Source organism: Acanthochromis polyacanthus, chromosome 3 (assembly GCF_021347895.1).
Source record: "Acanthochromis polyacanthus isolate Apoly-LR-REF ecotype Palm Island chromosome 3, KAUST_Apoly_ChrSc, whole genome shotgun sequence".
Classification (NCBI taxonomy): domain Eukaryota; kingdom Metazoa; phylum Chordata; class Actinopteri; family Pomacentridae; genus Acanthochromis; species Acanthochromis polyacanthus.
The window spans coordinates 43,804,144-43,818,565 of record NC_067115.1 but is presented as its reverse complement, the minus strand read 5'-3'; the positions used below and the strand labels follow the sequence as shown (position 1 = coordinate 43,818,565).

At 44.9% G+C, this 14,422-nt stretch overlaps 1 protein-coding gene across 1 annotated transcript; it reads right to left on the bottom strand.

Moving 5' to 3' along the window:
- Nucleotides 1-10,319: 10,319 nt before the first annotated feature.
- Nucleotides 10,320-14,211, bottom strand: irf2bp2b (interferon regulatory factor 2 binding protein 2b). The gene is given in 3 exon segments (XM_051945408.1): nucleotides 10,320-11,732; nucleotides 11,735-11,965; nucleotides 13,188-14,211. Coding segments are annotated over 3 exon segments (1,482 nt in total). The 5' UTR covers nucleotides 13,936-14,211; the 3' UTR covers nucleotides 10,320-11,229.
- Nucleotides 14,212-14,422: the final 211 nt, after the last annotated feature.

Here is a 14,422-nt window from a genome sequence, read left to right as displayed (position 1 = left end):
AAATAGGTAAAAAATCCAGAAAACGATCGGCTCCGTGCGCGTGCACGCGGCGCGTGGTGGCGCTGTGCGTTTCATATTCACTGCATCTTTCTATTATAACTTTATCATACACGGTCCTATTTTCTTTGTTCGCGATTCAAAATGGATACTGGAGGCTTCTCGACCGCTTCAAACCGAACTTCAACCAATCAGGTGACTCGTTTCCGCCTACTTCGGCAATATAGCCAACCATGGCCGAGTCTGACAGATATCGATTACATCACTTGATTGACTTGTTTCTCAGCAAATCACGCCGGAGGAAACGTTAGATTGACAGGCCTGGTAGCCAATGAGCTTGCTGAATGGCTTGAATATAAATCCCGCCTCTGCCAGCGGCTTTATATGATATTTCATTCGTGAGCTCCGGGCTCCACCTGCTGTTTCTCTGTATTCCTCTCAATCTGTGTGTGTGATCGACACTGAAGCCTATCTGAAGTGATTTTTTGAGTTCTTTATGAGTTTTTTGAATGAAAATGAAGTGGAAAATGAAGTGAAAATGAATTTATACCATTCTGTAGAGAGTGTGCACAGTGTATAAAGAGTGTATCCAACATTGACAGGGGCGGAGCATATCAGTACAAATACATGTGTGAAACACTCATTTCTTGTAGTATTGCTCTGAAATTTTGACCTGAACTATGTAAGACCCCAGGCTTTTGCAATATTGTGTTTTCAAGCTCTTACAGTGCTGCCACACTGATTTTCAGGTGTTTTATTAGGGAAAAAATGTAGGCGAGAAAAAAATTCATCCTAATTCAGTGTGTGCCAACATGAAATACTCTGTGCCAGTAGCACCTAGAGTAATTCTGACTGCACTGGGTGAAAATTCAGGTTGTCAGCTTTCAAATGAGACCCCAACCATGCATGTACTCCAAACAGTTCAAGAACAGCATTCAATTTACTTTCTGTAAATCTCAGTAGAAATTTCGGGCGGAAATTGCCCAAACCTTAAGGAAAAACCCACAATTCTCTCTGAAATCACTTGAAACTCACAAAAGTAACAATAAATAAAAATTTATTGAAAATTAAATAATCAAAATCAGCCATCACTTTTGAATTGTTGATTAACATAATTATTTAAAAAAACAAACTAATGAAATAGGGCTGGACAAAAATGATGGTACCCATAACTTAATATTTTGTTGCACAACCTTTTGAGGCAATCACTGCAATTAAACGATTTCTGTATTTGTCAATGAGCGTTCTGCAGCTGTCAACAGGTATTTTGGCCCACTCCTCATGAGCAAACAGCTCCAGTTGTCTCAGGTTTGATGGGTGTCTTCTCCAAATGGCATGTTTCAGCTCCTTCCACATATGTTCAATGGGATTCAGATCTGGGCTCATAGAAGGCCACTTTAGAATAGTCCAACGCTTTTCTCTCAGCCATTCTTGGGTGTTTTTGGCTGTGTGTTTTGGATCGTTGTCCTGTTGGAAGACCCATGACCTGCGACTGAGACCAAGCTTTCTGACACTAGGCAGCACATTTCTCTCCAGAATGCCTTGATAGTCTTCAGATTTCATCGTACCTTGCACACTTTCAAGACACCCTGTGCCAGATGCAGCAAAGCAGCCCCAAAACATTACTGAGCCTCCTCCATGTTTCACCGTAGGGACAGTGTTCTTTTCTTCGTATGCTTGCTTTTTGAGTCTATGAACATAGAGTTGATGTGCCTTACCAAAAAGCTCCAGTTTGGTCTCATCTGTCCAAAGGACATTCTCCCAGAAGCTTTGTGGCTTGTCAACATGCATTTTTGCAAATTCCAGTCTGGCTTTTTTATGACTTTTTTTCAGCAGTGGTGTCCTCCTTGGTCGTCTCCCATGAAGTCCACTTTGGCTCAAACAACGACGAATGGTGCGATCTGACACTGATGTACCTTGGCCTTGGAGTTCACCTTTAATTTCTTTGGAGGTTGCTCTGGGCTCTTTGGATACAATTCCAACGATCCGTCTCTTCAATTTGTCATCAATTTTCCTCTTGCGGCCACGTCCAGGGAGGTTGGCTACTGTCCCGTGGGTCTTGAACTTCTGAATAATATGAGCCACTGTTGTCACAGGAACTTCAAGCTGTTTAGAGATGGTCTTATAGCCTTTACCTTTAAGATGTTTGTCTATCATTTTTTTTCGGATGTCCTGGGACAATTCTCTCCTTCGCTTTCTGTTGTCCATGTTCAGTGTGGTACACACCTTTTCACCAAACAGCAGGGTGACTACTTGTCTCCCTTTAAATAGGCAGACTGACTGATTATGAGTTTGGAAACACCTGTGATGTCAATTAAATGACACACCTGAGTTAATCATGTCACTCTGGTCAAATAGTTTTCAATCTTTTATAGAGGTACCATCATTTTTGTCCAGGCCTGTTTCATTAGTTTGTTTTTTTAAATAATTATGTTAATCAACAATTCAAAAGTAATGGCTGTTTTTGATTATTTAATTTTCAATAAATTTTTATTTATTGTTACTTTTGTGAGTTTCAAGTGATTTCAGTGAGAATTGTGGGTTTTTCCTTCTTTAACTGAGGGGTACCAACAATTTTGTCCACGTGTGTAGCAACAATAATACTAATCTATATATATCTATGAATCATAATAAAGAAGATCAAAGTGGAGTAGTTCTGGCACAGTGGGTTTTACAGTCTGAACCTCTGTGGTAAGTTCTAGTTTAACATCAGACATTCATTCACAGACTGGATCCTTGAGGTTTTTACATTTATAGTAACATTTATAGTAGTTTAAGTGTTTCTGGCTTTATGTTGGTATTTTTATCCATTCTTTTCTTGTGCTTTACCTTACACATGTAGGAGCTTCCTGTGTTTGTAGGTCTGCTGTGATGATATCTGCTCCAGTCTGCTGTAATAAACCATCAGTCAGATCAGGTTTCTTCCCTCAGTTCTCCCCATGCTGCTGCTCTCAGGCTGGATCAGGGATCTCCTGCTCCTCCTGGCCTTTCCTTCCTGACGTGGCAGATCTAACCTCTGTTTACTCTCCAGCTGGGATATCCAGGCAACAGCTGCTATATTTGGGCTGCCGTCTGTAGAGCTCTTCTCCAGATAAAGAGTCCACGGCGCTGCGTACCTTTCTTGGTGCTGGCTGCTGGGATCGGCTGATTAATGGCACTAGTCCACCTTTCCTTCTAATTATAGAGAGCAGCTGCTGACCCTGTACACACCTCACACTCATTTCACATGTTCCCCACCTCCTCATGTCCTCCTCATGTCCTCCTCATGTCCTCCTGCTGCAGAGTTTAGAGGGATTCAGTCGTCACTTTAGGGTGAAGTAATGAAAGGAGAACAAGTAGAAACCCCTCTTTAGATCAGTAACACATCAGCTGTGGTTATAAAAACCAAATCAGACATTAAACTGAGTCAAGAGACGATAAAACTTAGAAAAGCCGAAGGGTCAATCTATAACTGGGGGAGTTTTGAAGTCCATGGAATATATCTGCCTACATTTTTATTAAAAGTAAATCTAATGTTTTTTATGTTCATTATGCTCATGTCCAGGGCCGGAGTGGGACTCATTTTCAGCACTGGAGTTTCATGCCCACTTTAGATCTATTATTATTAAAATCATGTAATTATAACCTGACATGTTAAGTCTACACTTTTCTGTAGAACCTTGTTATTCACTGTATTTTTCTAAAATAGTTCCAATTCAGTGGACGTAAGGGCTGCTTCACAATGTGGATTTATTTCAACATGAGTGCACATCTCCAACATTATTATGGACAGCACATCCTTTAACAATATCAGAATCAATATTCTGTTTAAATAAGTGTTCTCAGATATCCAAACCTTACAAATGAATTAAAAGAATAAATGAACATATTTAATTTTAAATTTAAAAAAATGAAAAGTGTTGCAGTTTCTAATAATACTATCATCTCTTTTTCCTCTGCAAGGAAACAGTTCCATCACAACTTAGATTTCACAAACATGAGAACATCAGTTAAAGGGCTGATCTCCAGCACTGTTCTTTACAACATTAGAACGTATTCATGTGCATCCTGTGACTGAGGGCGAGCAAATAATCAGAACTATCAGCTGACTCATCTTCATCTGTCTCATCTCTAATAGCATAATATGATCTATAACTGTGGTTCAGGTTCTGCTGCTGTGATCAGTCCCTGAGGAGACTCTGCTCTGCTTTCACTCTTCCTCTAGTTCCCCTGGACTCGCCTGCACCTGATCACACTGCAGCAGTAAACGTGGTCAGACCAGTGCCATGACTGAACACCAGTCCTGAAAAAGGCCCAAACATCAGACCTCCCCATCCCGTCCTCCCCATCAGCCACTCCGGGCCTGATCATGTCTTTATAAATTCCATCATTATTTATTATGGAAACAATCACGTATTCATAAAAATAACTGGATATCCCTAAAATATCAACTAAATAACGTCTGAATTTAACACCAACCACCTTCTAATGAGCTAAACAATAATAAAATGAGCTGATTCACAAACAGTTTGGATTCTGTTTTTATGTTGACTTAATCATGTCAGATATTTATTTTGAGGCAATATATCACATTTTATATGTAAAATCACAAATTAAATCTCTTTCCACTAATATGTATGTACCACCCCCCATTAGAGTCAAAGATAACATCACACATGTACCAACCTCTCACTGGACATGAAGACAGCAGCACACGGTAAACAGCAGCTAACCTGAAGCCCTGGAGCTAGCAGGCTAACAACACGGAGAACCTGATGCTAACCGTTAGCTGCTCAGAGGTCACATGTCTGCAGAGGAACTCATCATTAAAGGATTCAGTCCCTTTTCTCTGTCAGTGAAGGTGACATATTTCAGTTTTCTGTCATTAAAATAATCCTTCTGGCCTTAAATCAGAAGTAACAGTCCACTGCTTCCCCCAGAATGTTGGGCTCCATCTCAGCTCACCTGGGCGCTAACACCTGGCCGGGCTAGAACAGGTACTTAGTGAGGAGTCCACGTGGTTTTCTATCTGACTGATGCAAACAGCAGTTTTTACTTTTATTCAGTAATGTGTCTTTTAGTATAATAAAACCACCATATGGACTCATTAACACTTGATTTTTTTGACCCTCGTTTTGTCCTGTGGTTCAAATTGACCCGTTTTAAAGTTTGAAAGTGAAATATATAGTTTCACTCTGATGTCCACATTTTCAACATTTTTGGGAAATCTTTGAACATTTTTTGGTGAAAAAAAAAGAAATCGTGAAATGAATTTTAAGAACATTCTCATAAAAATTTGAATTTTTACCTGCATGTTCTTAAAGAAATTATTAGAAGTCTTGCTGATATATCTGGAATCACTTTAGATATTCTTAGGATTTTTTTGGAAGATTTTTACTCATTGTTTGAAAATATTTACAACCATTTTCTTGCCAAATTTAGGCAATTTTTTTAAAATAAAAAATTTCAGGAATTGTTGGAATTTTCTTCCTGAAGGTTTTGCAACTTTTCAGAAATTTGGTGACTTTTTTTAAAAAACAGAATTCTTGGATTTTTTTTCAGATACGGAAACAATATTTTTTGGTGCCTGTAAATGAGGACAGCATTATTGTGCTGTGGTTTTACTGGTTTTACTGGTTTTACTGGTCTGGTCCACTGCAGATCAGACTGGACTGAAAGTGGAACCTGAACTAAGATGAGTTGGACTCTTCTTCTGTATCTCATGAACAGTGGATCTGAAGTAAGTCTCCTAAAACAGTGTGAAGGTATCTCTAACTCTTTAAATGACCTCCAAACATCAGGAAGGTGGATCAGAGTAACGTTTTCCTGAACCAGTGGGGGTATGGCTGCATCCAGCTGTTAGAATCTGTGTTTTGGTGTTTTATCGGAGCTGTTTTTGCTGGCAGCACTTCTGGAGGTGTGAACAGCTGAGCTCTGTTGTTCTGCTCTCTGTTTGCTGTTTTGAGTTCAGGACGAGTTCCCTCTGGCCGTCCTGGACTCAGAGCCAGAAAGAGGAGGAGGAAAGGCAGCTGAACAAACAGAGATGAACAGGAGGAGGTTTTCTCTGAGCGTGCCTCATAATCTGAACCCATTAATCTCAGGCCACTGGCTCCTCTGGGGTTCAGTTCTGGTGACGGATGAAAAGAAACGAGCTGGAATCTGAAGCTGACCTCGCAGAGAGGGAGGAGGTCTGGATCTCTGATTGGTCGACAGACATCAGAAGGAGCAGCAGAACGAAGGCTTCAGGAAGCTTCATCCAAGAGTTGTTCTCTGTTCATTTAGAGGAACGTGAAAGTGACGCTCTGCTTCTGAATACAGACAAATGATGCTAGATTTAAAGAGAATCAGGGGTTCAAAATGTTCTCCTAACATCTCAGCTTTCTCCATCTGCATCTGATGGTCCATTCACAGATCAACTCTAATGCTCAGCAGCTATGTGTGGAATCACAGGAGTGCCACAATAACAGATAAATCTGTTTAAAAAATGTGTAAATATGAAGAGAAAAAAAACAAATTAATTTAAAAGTATGGAAATACAGCAGCTGCACAGCGGCGTAGCGGTTAGCACTTTCATCTTGCAGCAAGAAGGTCCCAGTTCAAATCCTGGGGTGGGCCTGGGATCTTTCTGCATGGAGTTTGCATGTTCTCCATACACTGCTTTATCCTCACCAGGGTCATGGGGGGTGCTGGAGCCTATCCCAGCTGACTCGGGTGAAGGCAGGGGACACCCTGGACAGGTCACCAGTCTGTCACAGGGCTACATATACAGACACACAATCACACTCACATTCACACCTACGGACAATTTAGAGTAACCAATTAACCTCAGCATGTTTTTGGACTGTGGGAGGAAGCCGGAGTACCCGGAGAAAACCCACGCATGCACAGGGAGAACATGCAAACTCCATGCAGAAAGATCCCAGGCCGGGATTTGAACTGGGGAGCCGCAAGGCGAAAGTGCTAACCACTACTCCACTGTGCAGCCCTCCACAGAACATCTGGGAGGAATTGGAACCCCAGAATAAAACTGCAGTTTCAGCAGTACTATCAGACCATTCTGAGTATCATAAATACTTCATGGTTTTACATTCTGGTCCTACAGATCAGCTCTGGTACCAGAAGATCTGATTTCACTGAAACAACCCCAATAATTCTTCAAATTTACTTCAGCAAAATGTTGACATGATGGTTTCAGAAGAAGAGAAATAAATGTGGATCCTTCCAGGTAGAATAACGGTTAATAACTCAGGAAGTCTGGCTGATTAATGGGAGTGTAAAGAACTACTTACTGCTGATTACAGAGAAGTGTTGGATAAAAGAACCGATGCACAATTAGAACCCCCGCTGTGGACTTTAACCTGACAATGGGACTTTCTTTGCTTGAAAACAGACAAATAATGGAAGAAGAAAGGCCAGAAAGTGCTGATATTTCCAGCTTCAGATCTGAAAACAACAGAGAGGATTTCTAAAGAGTTGAAACCTGAGTCTGTCTGGTGGAAGCAGACCAACGGCTGGAAGGTTTTTCTGTCTGAACGTTATCAACGTGGAGACACACAGACCTCCATTCATCAACGATGTGATCAGGAGGAGGAGGAGGAGGAGGAAGGGGAGGAGGAGGAGAAGGAAGAAGAGGAGGAGGAGGAAGAGGAGGAGTAAGAGGAGGAAGAAGAGGAGGAGGACGAAAAAGAAGAGGAGGAGGAGGTTAAAATTAATCAAATAAATGTTTTAAGGCCTCTGCACACCGATGGTGAGAGAACGGTGCAGATATCTTTGGTCTTTGGTCCTACGTCTCACTGTCATACAGGTTCAAGGACGGCCGTTGTCATGGCAACCAAAGACAAGCTGCCATAAAATTCTGGATGATCATCTCACAGTGTGATACTGCTGGACCGACGACAACTAACTAACCAATAGAAACGCAGGATGAAATGACGTACTGATCAGTAAACCCAGAGAGAGGATTTATGGAGACAAAACGCATCAAAACCAGGATGTGACAAGACAGACTAGTAGCCTTTTAGACGTGTCCTCAAGCTCGAACCGCAACTGGACAGAAAAGGACAAAGTATGGAAGCATATAGAACCCAGGTTAGTAAGCTAGCATTAGTGGCTAACAAACGCACAAACACCACTGTAAATAGTGGACACAGCGTTTAGTTTATTAAATGAAAAAAAGTCGTATCTGTTCATGTTTGGCTAGTTTCCCTGTGATTGTAGGGTTCATGTTTGGCTAGTTTCTCTGTGATTGTAGGGTTCATGTTTGGCTAGTTTCTCTGTGATTGTAGGGTTCATGTTTGGCTAGTTTCCCTGTAATTGTAGGGTTCATGTTTGGCTAGTTTCTCTGTGATTGTCGGGTTCATGTTTGGCTAGTTTCCCTGTAATTGTAGGGTTCATGCTTGGCTAGTTTCCCTGTAATTGTAGGGTTCATGTTTGGCTAGTTTCCCTGTGATTGTAGGGTTCATGTTTGGCTAGTTTCCCTGTGATTGTAGGGTTCATGTTTGGCTAGTTTCCCTGTAATTGTAGGGTTCGTGTTTGGCTAGTTTCCCTGTGATTGTAGGGTTCATGTTTGGCTAGTTTCCCTGTGATTGTAGGGTTCATGTTTGGCTAGTTTCCCTGTGATTGTAGGGTTCATGTTTGGCTAGTTTCCCTGTGATTGTAGGGTTCATGTTTGGCTAGTTTCTCTGTGATTGTAGGGTTCATGTTTGGCTAGTTTCTCTGTGATTGTAGGGTTCATGTTTGGCTAGTTTCCCTGTGATTGTAGGGTTCATGTTTGGCTAGTTTCCCTGTAATTGTAGGGTTCATGTTTGGCTAGTTTCCCTGTGATTGTAGGATTCATGTTTGGCTAGTTTCCCTGTAATTGTAGGGTTCATGTTTGGCTAGTTTCCCTGTAATTGTAGGGTTCATGTTTGGCTAGTTTCCCTGTGATTGTAGGATTCATGTTTGGCTAGTTTCCCTGTAATTGTAGGGTTCATGTTTGGCTAGTTTCCCTGTAATTGTAGGGTTCATGTTTGGCTAGTTTCCCTGTAATTGTAGGGTTCATGTTTGGCTAGTTTCCCTGTGATTGTAGGGTTCATGTTTGGCTAGTTTCCCTGTGATTGTAGGGCTCTTGTTTGGCTAGTTTCCCTGTGATTTTAGAGTTCATGTTTTCCTAGTTGTCCTGTGATTGTAGGGTTCATGTTTTCCTAGTTTCCCTGTGATTGTAGGGTTCATGTTTGGCTAGTTTCTCTGTGATTGTAGGGTTCATGTTTGGCTAGTTTCTCTGTGATTGTAGGGCTCTTGTTTGGCTAGTTTCTCTGTGATTGTAGGGTTCATGTTTGGCTAGTTTCTCTGTGATTGTAGGGTTCTTGTTTGGCTAGTTTCTCTGTGATTGCAGGGCTCATGTTTGGCTAGTTTCCCTGTGATTGCAGGGTTCATGTTTGGCTCGTTTCCCTGTGATTGTAGGGTTCATGTTTGGATAGTTTCTCTGTGATTGTAGGACCTCCGTTTATGCTTCGGTTGTTTATTTTTCATGGATGGATGGCACACGTTGATGACGTTTCATTCTTTGTTTACGTTGACTCACGTACATTGTAGGCTGAGATTGGTTTTCATCTTGAAATCAGACCAAACTTCTGCCCAAAGATTATTAGAACTTCTGAGGTTGTTGAAATCCCTCAGTGTGTAGAGGCCTTTAGATGAGGAGTAGTCAGAATTAAAAAGACCATATCCCAGATCTAAGCCTCATCCAGATCCTTGCTGACAAGAAGCATCCTGTCTGATGCAGGCTGTTGTGGATCAGTTCCTGGTGGTTTCTAACATCCTGACAGCGTGACTCAGAGCTATGTGAAAACCTGCTGACGGCCTCCCAGCTCATGACCTCATTTCTCCAGTATGTTTTCAGTGGAATCAGGGCGTGGGTTCAGGAAGAGCCCTGATCTGCTGCCAGGTCTAACCAGAGGCTGTTTCTGAGTAAGTCAGCAGGAAAACAAAGCATCCAGACGAGTCAACACCGGATTAGGAGTGAAATGCATCGAGGCAGAGGATGTGAACCAACGCGTCACTTTAAAGCCGTCGCATTTTCACACACGACTATTTTTAGGTCCTCTTATCACTGAGCAGGACGAGAAGCCTCGACCGTCCACGAGTTACTGTCCACAGGCTTTATGCAACAATTCTGTCCCCCTTATATCTACCCTCCTGTATCTACCCCCCTCTATCTCCCCTCCTCTACCTTCCCTCCTCTATCCACCCTCACAACACTGGAGGCCAGTCTGCCCCTGCTGGGGGTACTATTGCATTCACCACCAGGCTGTAACTCCATCTAACTCCTGATTAATGAAAATAAGCAAAGCAGAGACTGTAGGTGTTATTAAAGGTCTGAAACTGTATTTGGCAAGTTTTTTTCTTAAACAAGTGCATACATGTACAGCTGGAAGCATTTCTTTACTTTTTTATTAGTTTTTGCCAAGTGCTTGGATTAATCACATTCTACGTCTGACAGGACGTCCCCAGACCTAAAGGACGTCTCCAGACCTAAAGGACGTCTCCAGACCTAAAGGACGTCTCCAGACCTAAAGGACGCCTCCAGACCTAAAGGACGCCCCCAGACCTAAAGGACGTCTCCAGACCTAAAGGACGCCCACAGACCTAAAGGACGTCTCCAGACCTAAAGGACGCCCCCAGACCTAAAGGACGTCTCCAGACCTAAAGGACGTCTCCAGACCTAAAGGACGCCTCCAGACCTAAAGGACGCCTCCAGACCTAAAGGACGTCTCCAGACCTAAAGGACGCCTCCAGACCTAAAGGACGCCTCCAGACCTAAAGGACGTCTCCAGACCTAAAGGACGCCCCCAGACCTAAAGGACGCCCACAGACCTAAAGGACGTCTCCAGACCTAAAGGACGCCCCCAAACCTAAAGGACGTCTCCAGACCTAAAGGACGTCTCCAGACCTAAAGGACGCCTCCAGACCTAAAGGACGCCCCCAGACCTAAAGGACATCCACAGACCTAATGGACGTCCACAGACCTAAAGGACGTCCACAGATTAAAAAACAGTCTCAGGACGAGTACATACCTTTATCGTCAAAAATATAGAAACACAACGTACTGAAAAAGAAAAATCAAAAATGATACAGCCATGTTCATGTGTCCGATATGTACACGTCCGTCTGTCAGTCAGAGTTCTGGGCTCCAAGGTGATGGATGTCCTGGGTCTAATGTCCTGCTGCTGTTGCCGTAAGAGAAAAAAGTCCCAGAAAAAGCCCTGTGTCCGTCTAAGGGTCCCTCTCCTTTTTGACCTTTATGTCCCCGGCCAGGATGGTGGCTATCTCCCCCTGCATGAAGGCCCAGGGCACGTTGGAGCCCACCAGGGGGCAGCGCTCCCCGCTGGGGCAGTACACCTCCCCGGTGGCGCCCTGCTGCTTGATGCTCTCCCGGGAGCAGGGGAAGCAGAACTTATGGGATGGAACCGACGGACACTGGACGAAGTGAGTGTCCTCCAGCCGCTCGTGGCACAGAGTGCAGCAGAGCGGAACGCTGCCAGGAACCGACGAGTCCGGGATGCTCTGAGGCGGGACATGGGGGTCCAGACCTCCGGGACCAGAAGGGTTGGGGCCTCCAGGACCCTCCCTCTGGCCCAGCCTCCTCTGGGACGGCGACAGCGGGCTGCCGCTGCTCCTCCTTGCGCCCGTCGTGGTGGAGTGGACCTGGCTGCCGTCCTTAGGGGAACCCGCGATGCCGGCATTGTCGGTGGCCAGGATCAGAGCTGCCATGGGGACTGGCCGTTCTGGGCCGTGGCGGCTTCAGGAGGGGTGGTACGGGAGTGAGGGGAGATGGTGGAGGGGGGCGCTGCTGAAAAGGCCGGGAGGGCGGCCGGGGGCATCTTCAGGACCTCAGAGGGGGATGGGAGCCACGGCTGACCCTCACTTCCGTTCATCTTGGACGCGCTGCCTTCCCCATCTGGCTCCGGAGACGCCTTCCTCTTCCCAGGACGAGGATGTTTCCCCCGGTCTGAGGAAGAGGAGGAAGGTTAACCACCACTACTACTGTACACACAAAAGCCCAGCAGGCTGCTCTGGAGAACCAGAGAATAAGTGGTTCTATAATAATAATAACAATATTAATTAATAATAACAACTGCTGCTATGGAGAACCAGAGAATAACTGCTTCTGCAATAATAATAATAATAATAATAAGAACAATGACAACTGCATTTATAAAGAACCACACAGAGAATAACTGCTTTTATAATAATAATAATAATAACAACAACAATAACTGTTTCTATAAAGAACAAAACAGAGAATAACACTGCTTCTATAAAAATAAGGAGAATAATAACAACAACAATAATAATAATAACTGATTTATAATAAAATAACAATAACAATAATAATAATAATAACTGCTGCTATGGAGAACCACAGAGAATAACACTGCTTCTATCTTCTTCTTCTTTTCCTTTCAGCTTTTCCCTTCAGGGGTCGCCACAGTGAATCAATTGCCTCCATCTAACCCTGTCTGCTGCATCCTCTTCTCTCACACCAACTACCTTCATGTCCTCTTTAACCACATCCATAAACCTCCTCTTTGGTCTTCCTCTAGGCCTCCTGCCTGGCAGTGGGAAACTCAGCATCCTTCTACCAACACTGCTTCTATAGTAATAACAATAAGAACTGATTCTATAAAGAACCAACCAGAGAATAACACTGCTTCTATAAAAATAAGGACAACAACAACAACAACAACAATAACAATAATAACTGCTTCATAATAAAATAACAATAACAATAAAGAACCAAACAGAGAATAACACAGCTTCTATAATAATAATAATAATAATAATAATAATAATAACTGTCATAGCAGTTATTAATAATAATGACTGTTCTCTGCCAAACCTCCACGTGCACAGAGGTGAGCGCGTGCACGGCTCTGAACACATGGAGAACAAAACGCTGACTGTGGATTTCTGCTGCTTTAGTTCATGCTTCAGTTGATCCAGAACCAGAACTAAAACCCTAAAACCCGCCCGGAACAGACCTGAACTAGAACCAGGGTCCTACCTTTAGATGAACCTGCTGCAGCTGAACCAGAACCAGGGTCTAAAAAGGTCCAACCTTTACAGGTGGTCTCGTACCAGAACTAAAACCCGTCCATAACCAGGTCCTACCGTTAGAGGGTCTCCTACCAGAGCTAAAACCCTAGACTCCGTCCAGAACCAGGTCCTACCTTTGGAGCCGGTCTCGTACAGGACTCTCTGCATGGCGGCCTCCTTCTTAAACCGGCTGTCGAACGTGTGCAGCGCCATCAGGTCCCTGACCGTCTTCCCTTTACCGATCCAGTCCTTGTGGTCCGACATGTCGGACAGGCTGTCCGGCCTGTGTTTCTCTTTCAGCTCCTCCGGACGCTTCCCGTGCTCCCCGAGGCCCGGCCCGACCAGAGCCCCGGGAAGCCCCATCTGAGCCGGGCGGCCGTTGAGCGGATGTCCGGCCGGAATGCCGCCGTTCACCAGCGGAACCAGGTTGGGAGGAACCGTGCTAGTCCTGCGGGGGTTGGGGCTTTGGCGGTTCAGTTCCGGAGGCTCATCGGGTTTAGGAAATCCATTCGGCACGGGAAGGCCGTTGGCCTGCCGGCCGCCCTGGTACTCCGGGCCCAGCCGGGGCGGCCGGTCCGACAGCGGGTAGCGGTCCAGAGGTTGTGGTGGACGGGAGCCCGGGTCTCCGGCCGAGTGGTTGATGTCCTTCCCGCCGTGCTGGGGCTTCCCTGGGCCCGGAGAGCGACCCTCCTGAAAGCCGTGCGCTCTCTTCAGCTGCCGGGCGGTTTCGATAACAAATTCAATCCGGTCCGCACCCTCGTAGTTCACACATCCACGGCAGACGGGCTCCGTAAAATCCCAGATCATCGCCCACGGCATGCGGGGCAGATCGCACAGATAGCAGGACTGCCTCCTGGAGGCAGCGACCGCCGCGGATGACATGTTGTAGCTCCGGGGCGACTGGAAAACTCTCCAGAATCCGCCGGGTTCTTTACGCGGCTGGGACAGAAAGAATAACCCAGAAACGGACCAAAACTCGGCGTTAATTCCCTCAAAAAGCGGCGGAGCGGCACCGACCGGAGCTCATAGCTGTGTCCGCTGCCGAGGCGCGCCACCGTATGAGCTCGCGCTTACAACTCAGCGCGAGCTCTCAGTGTAGGGCCGTGACGTCAGCGCCGTCACTCGGCTCGTGCCCCAGGGTTCTGTTTACTGGATTCTTCGACGACCCCTCGGGCGCGTTCACACGAAGATGGTACGTCCTCGAAGAGGCGTCACTCACGTCAGCATCACAACACAGAGGGCTGCTGCATGGAGGACAGGAAATACAAGGTTCGGCCTCATAGTAGTAGTACACAGAAAATACACGGTTCAGCCTCAGAGGAACAGCAGGGAGCACCCATATATATATATATATATATATATATATATA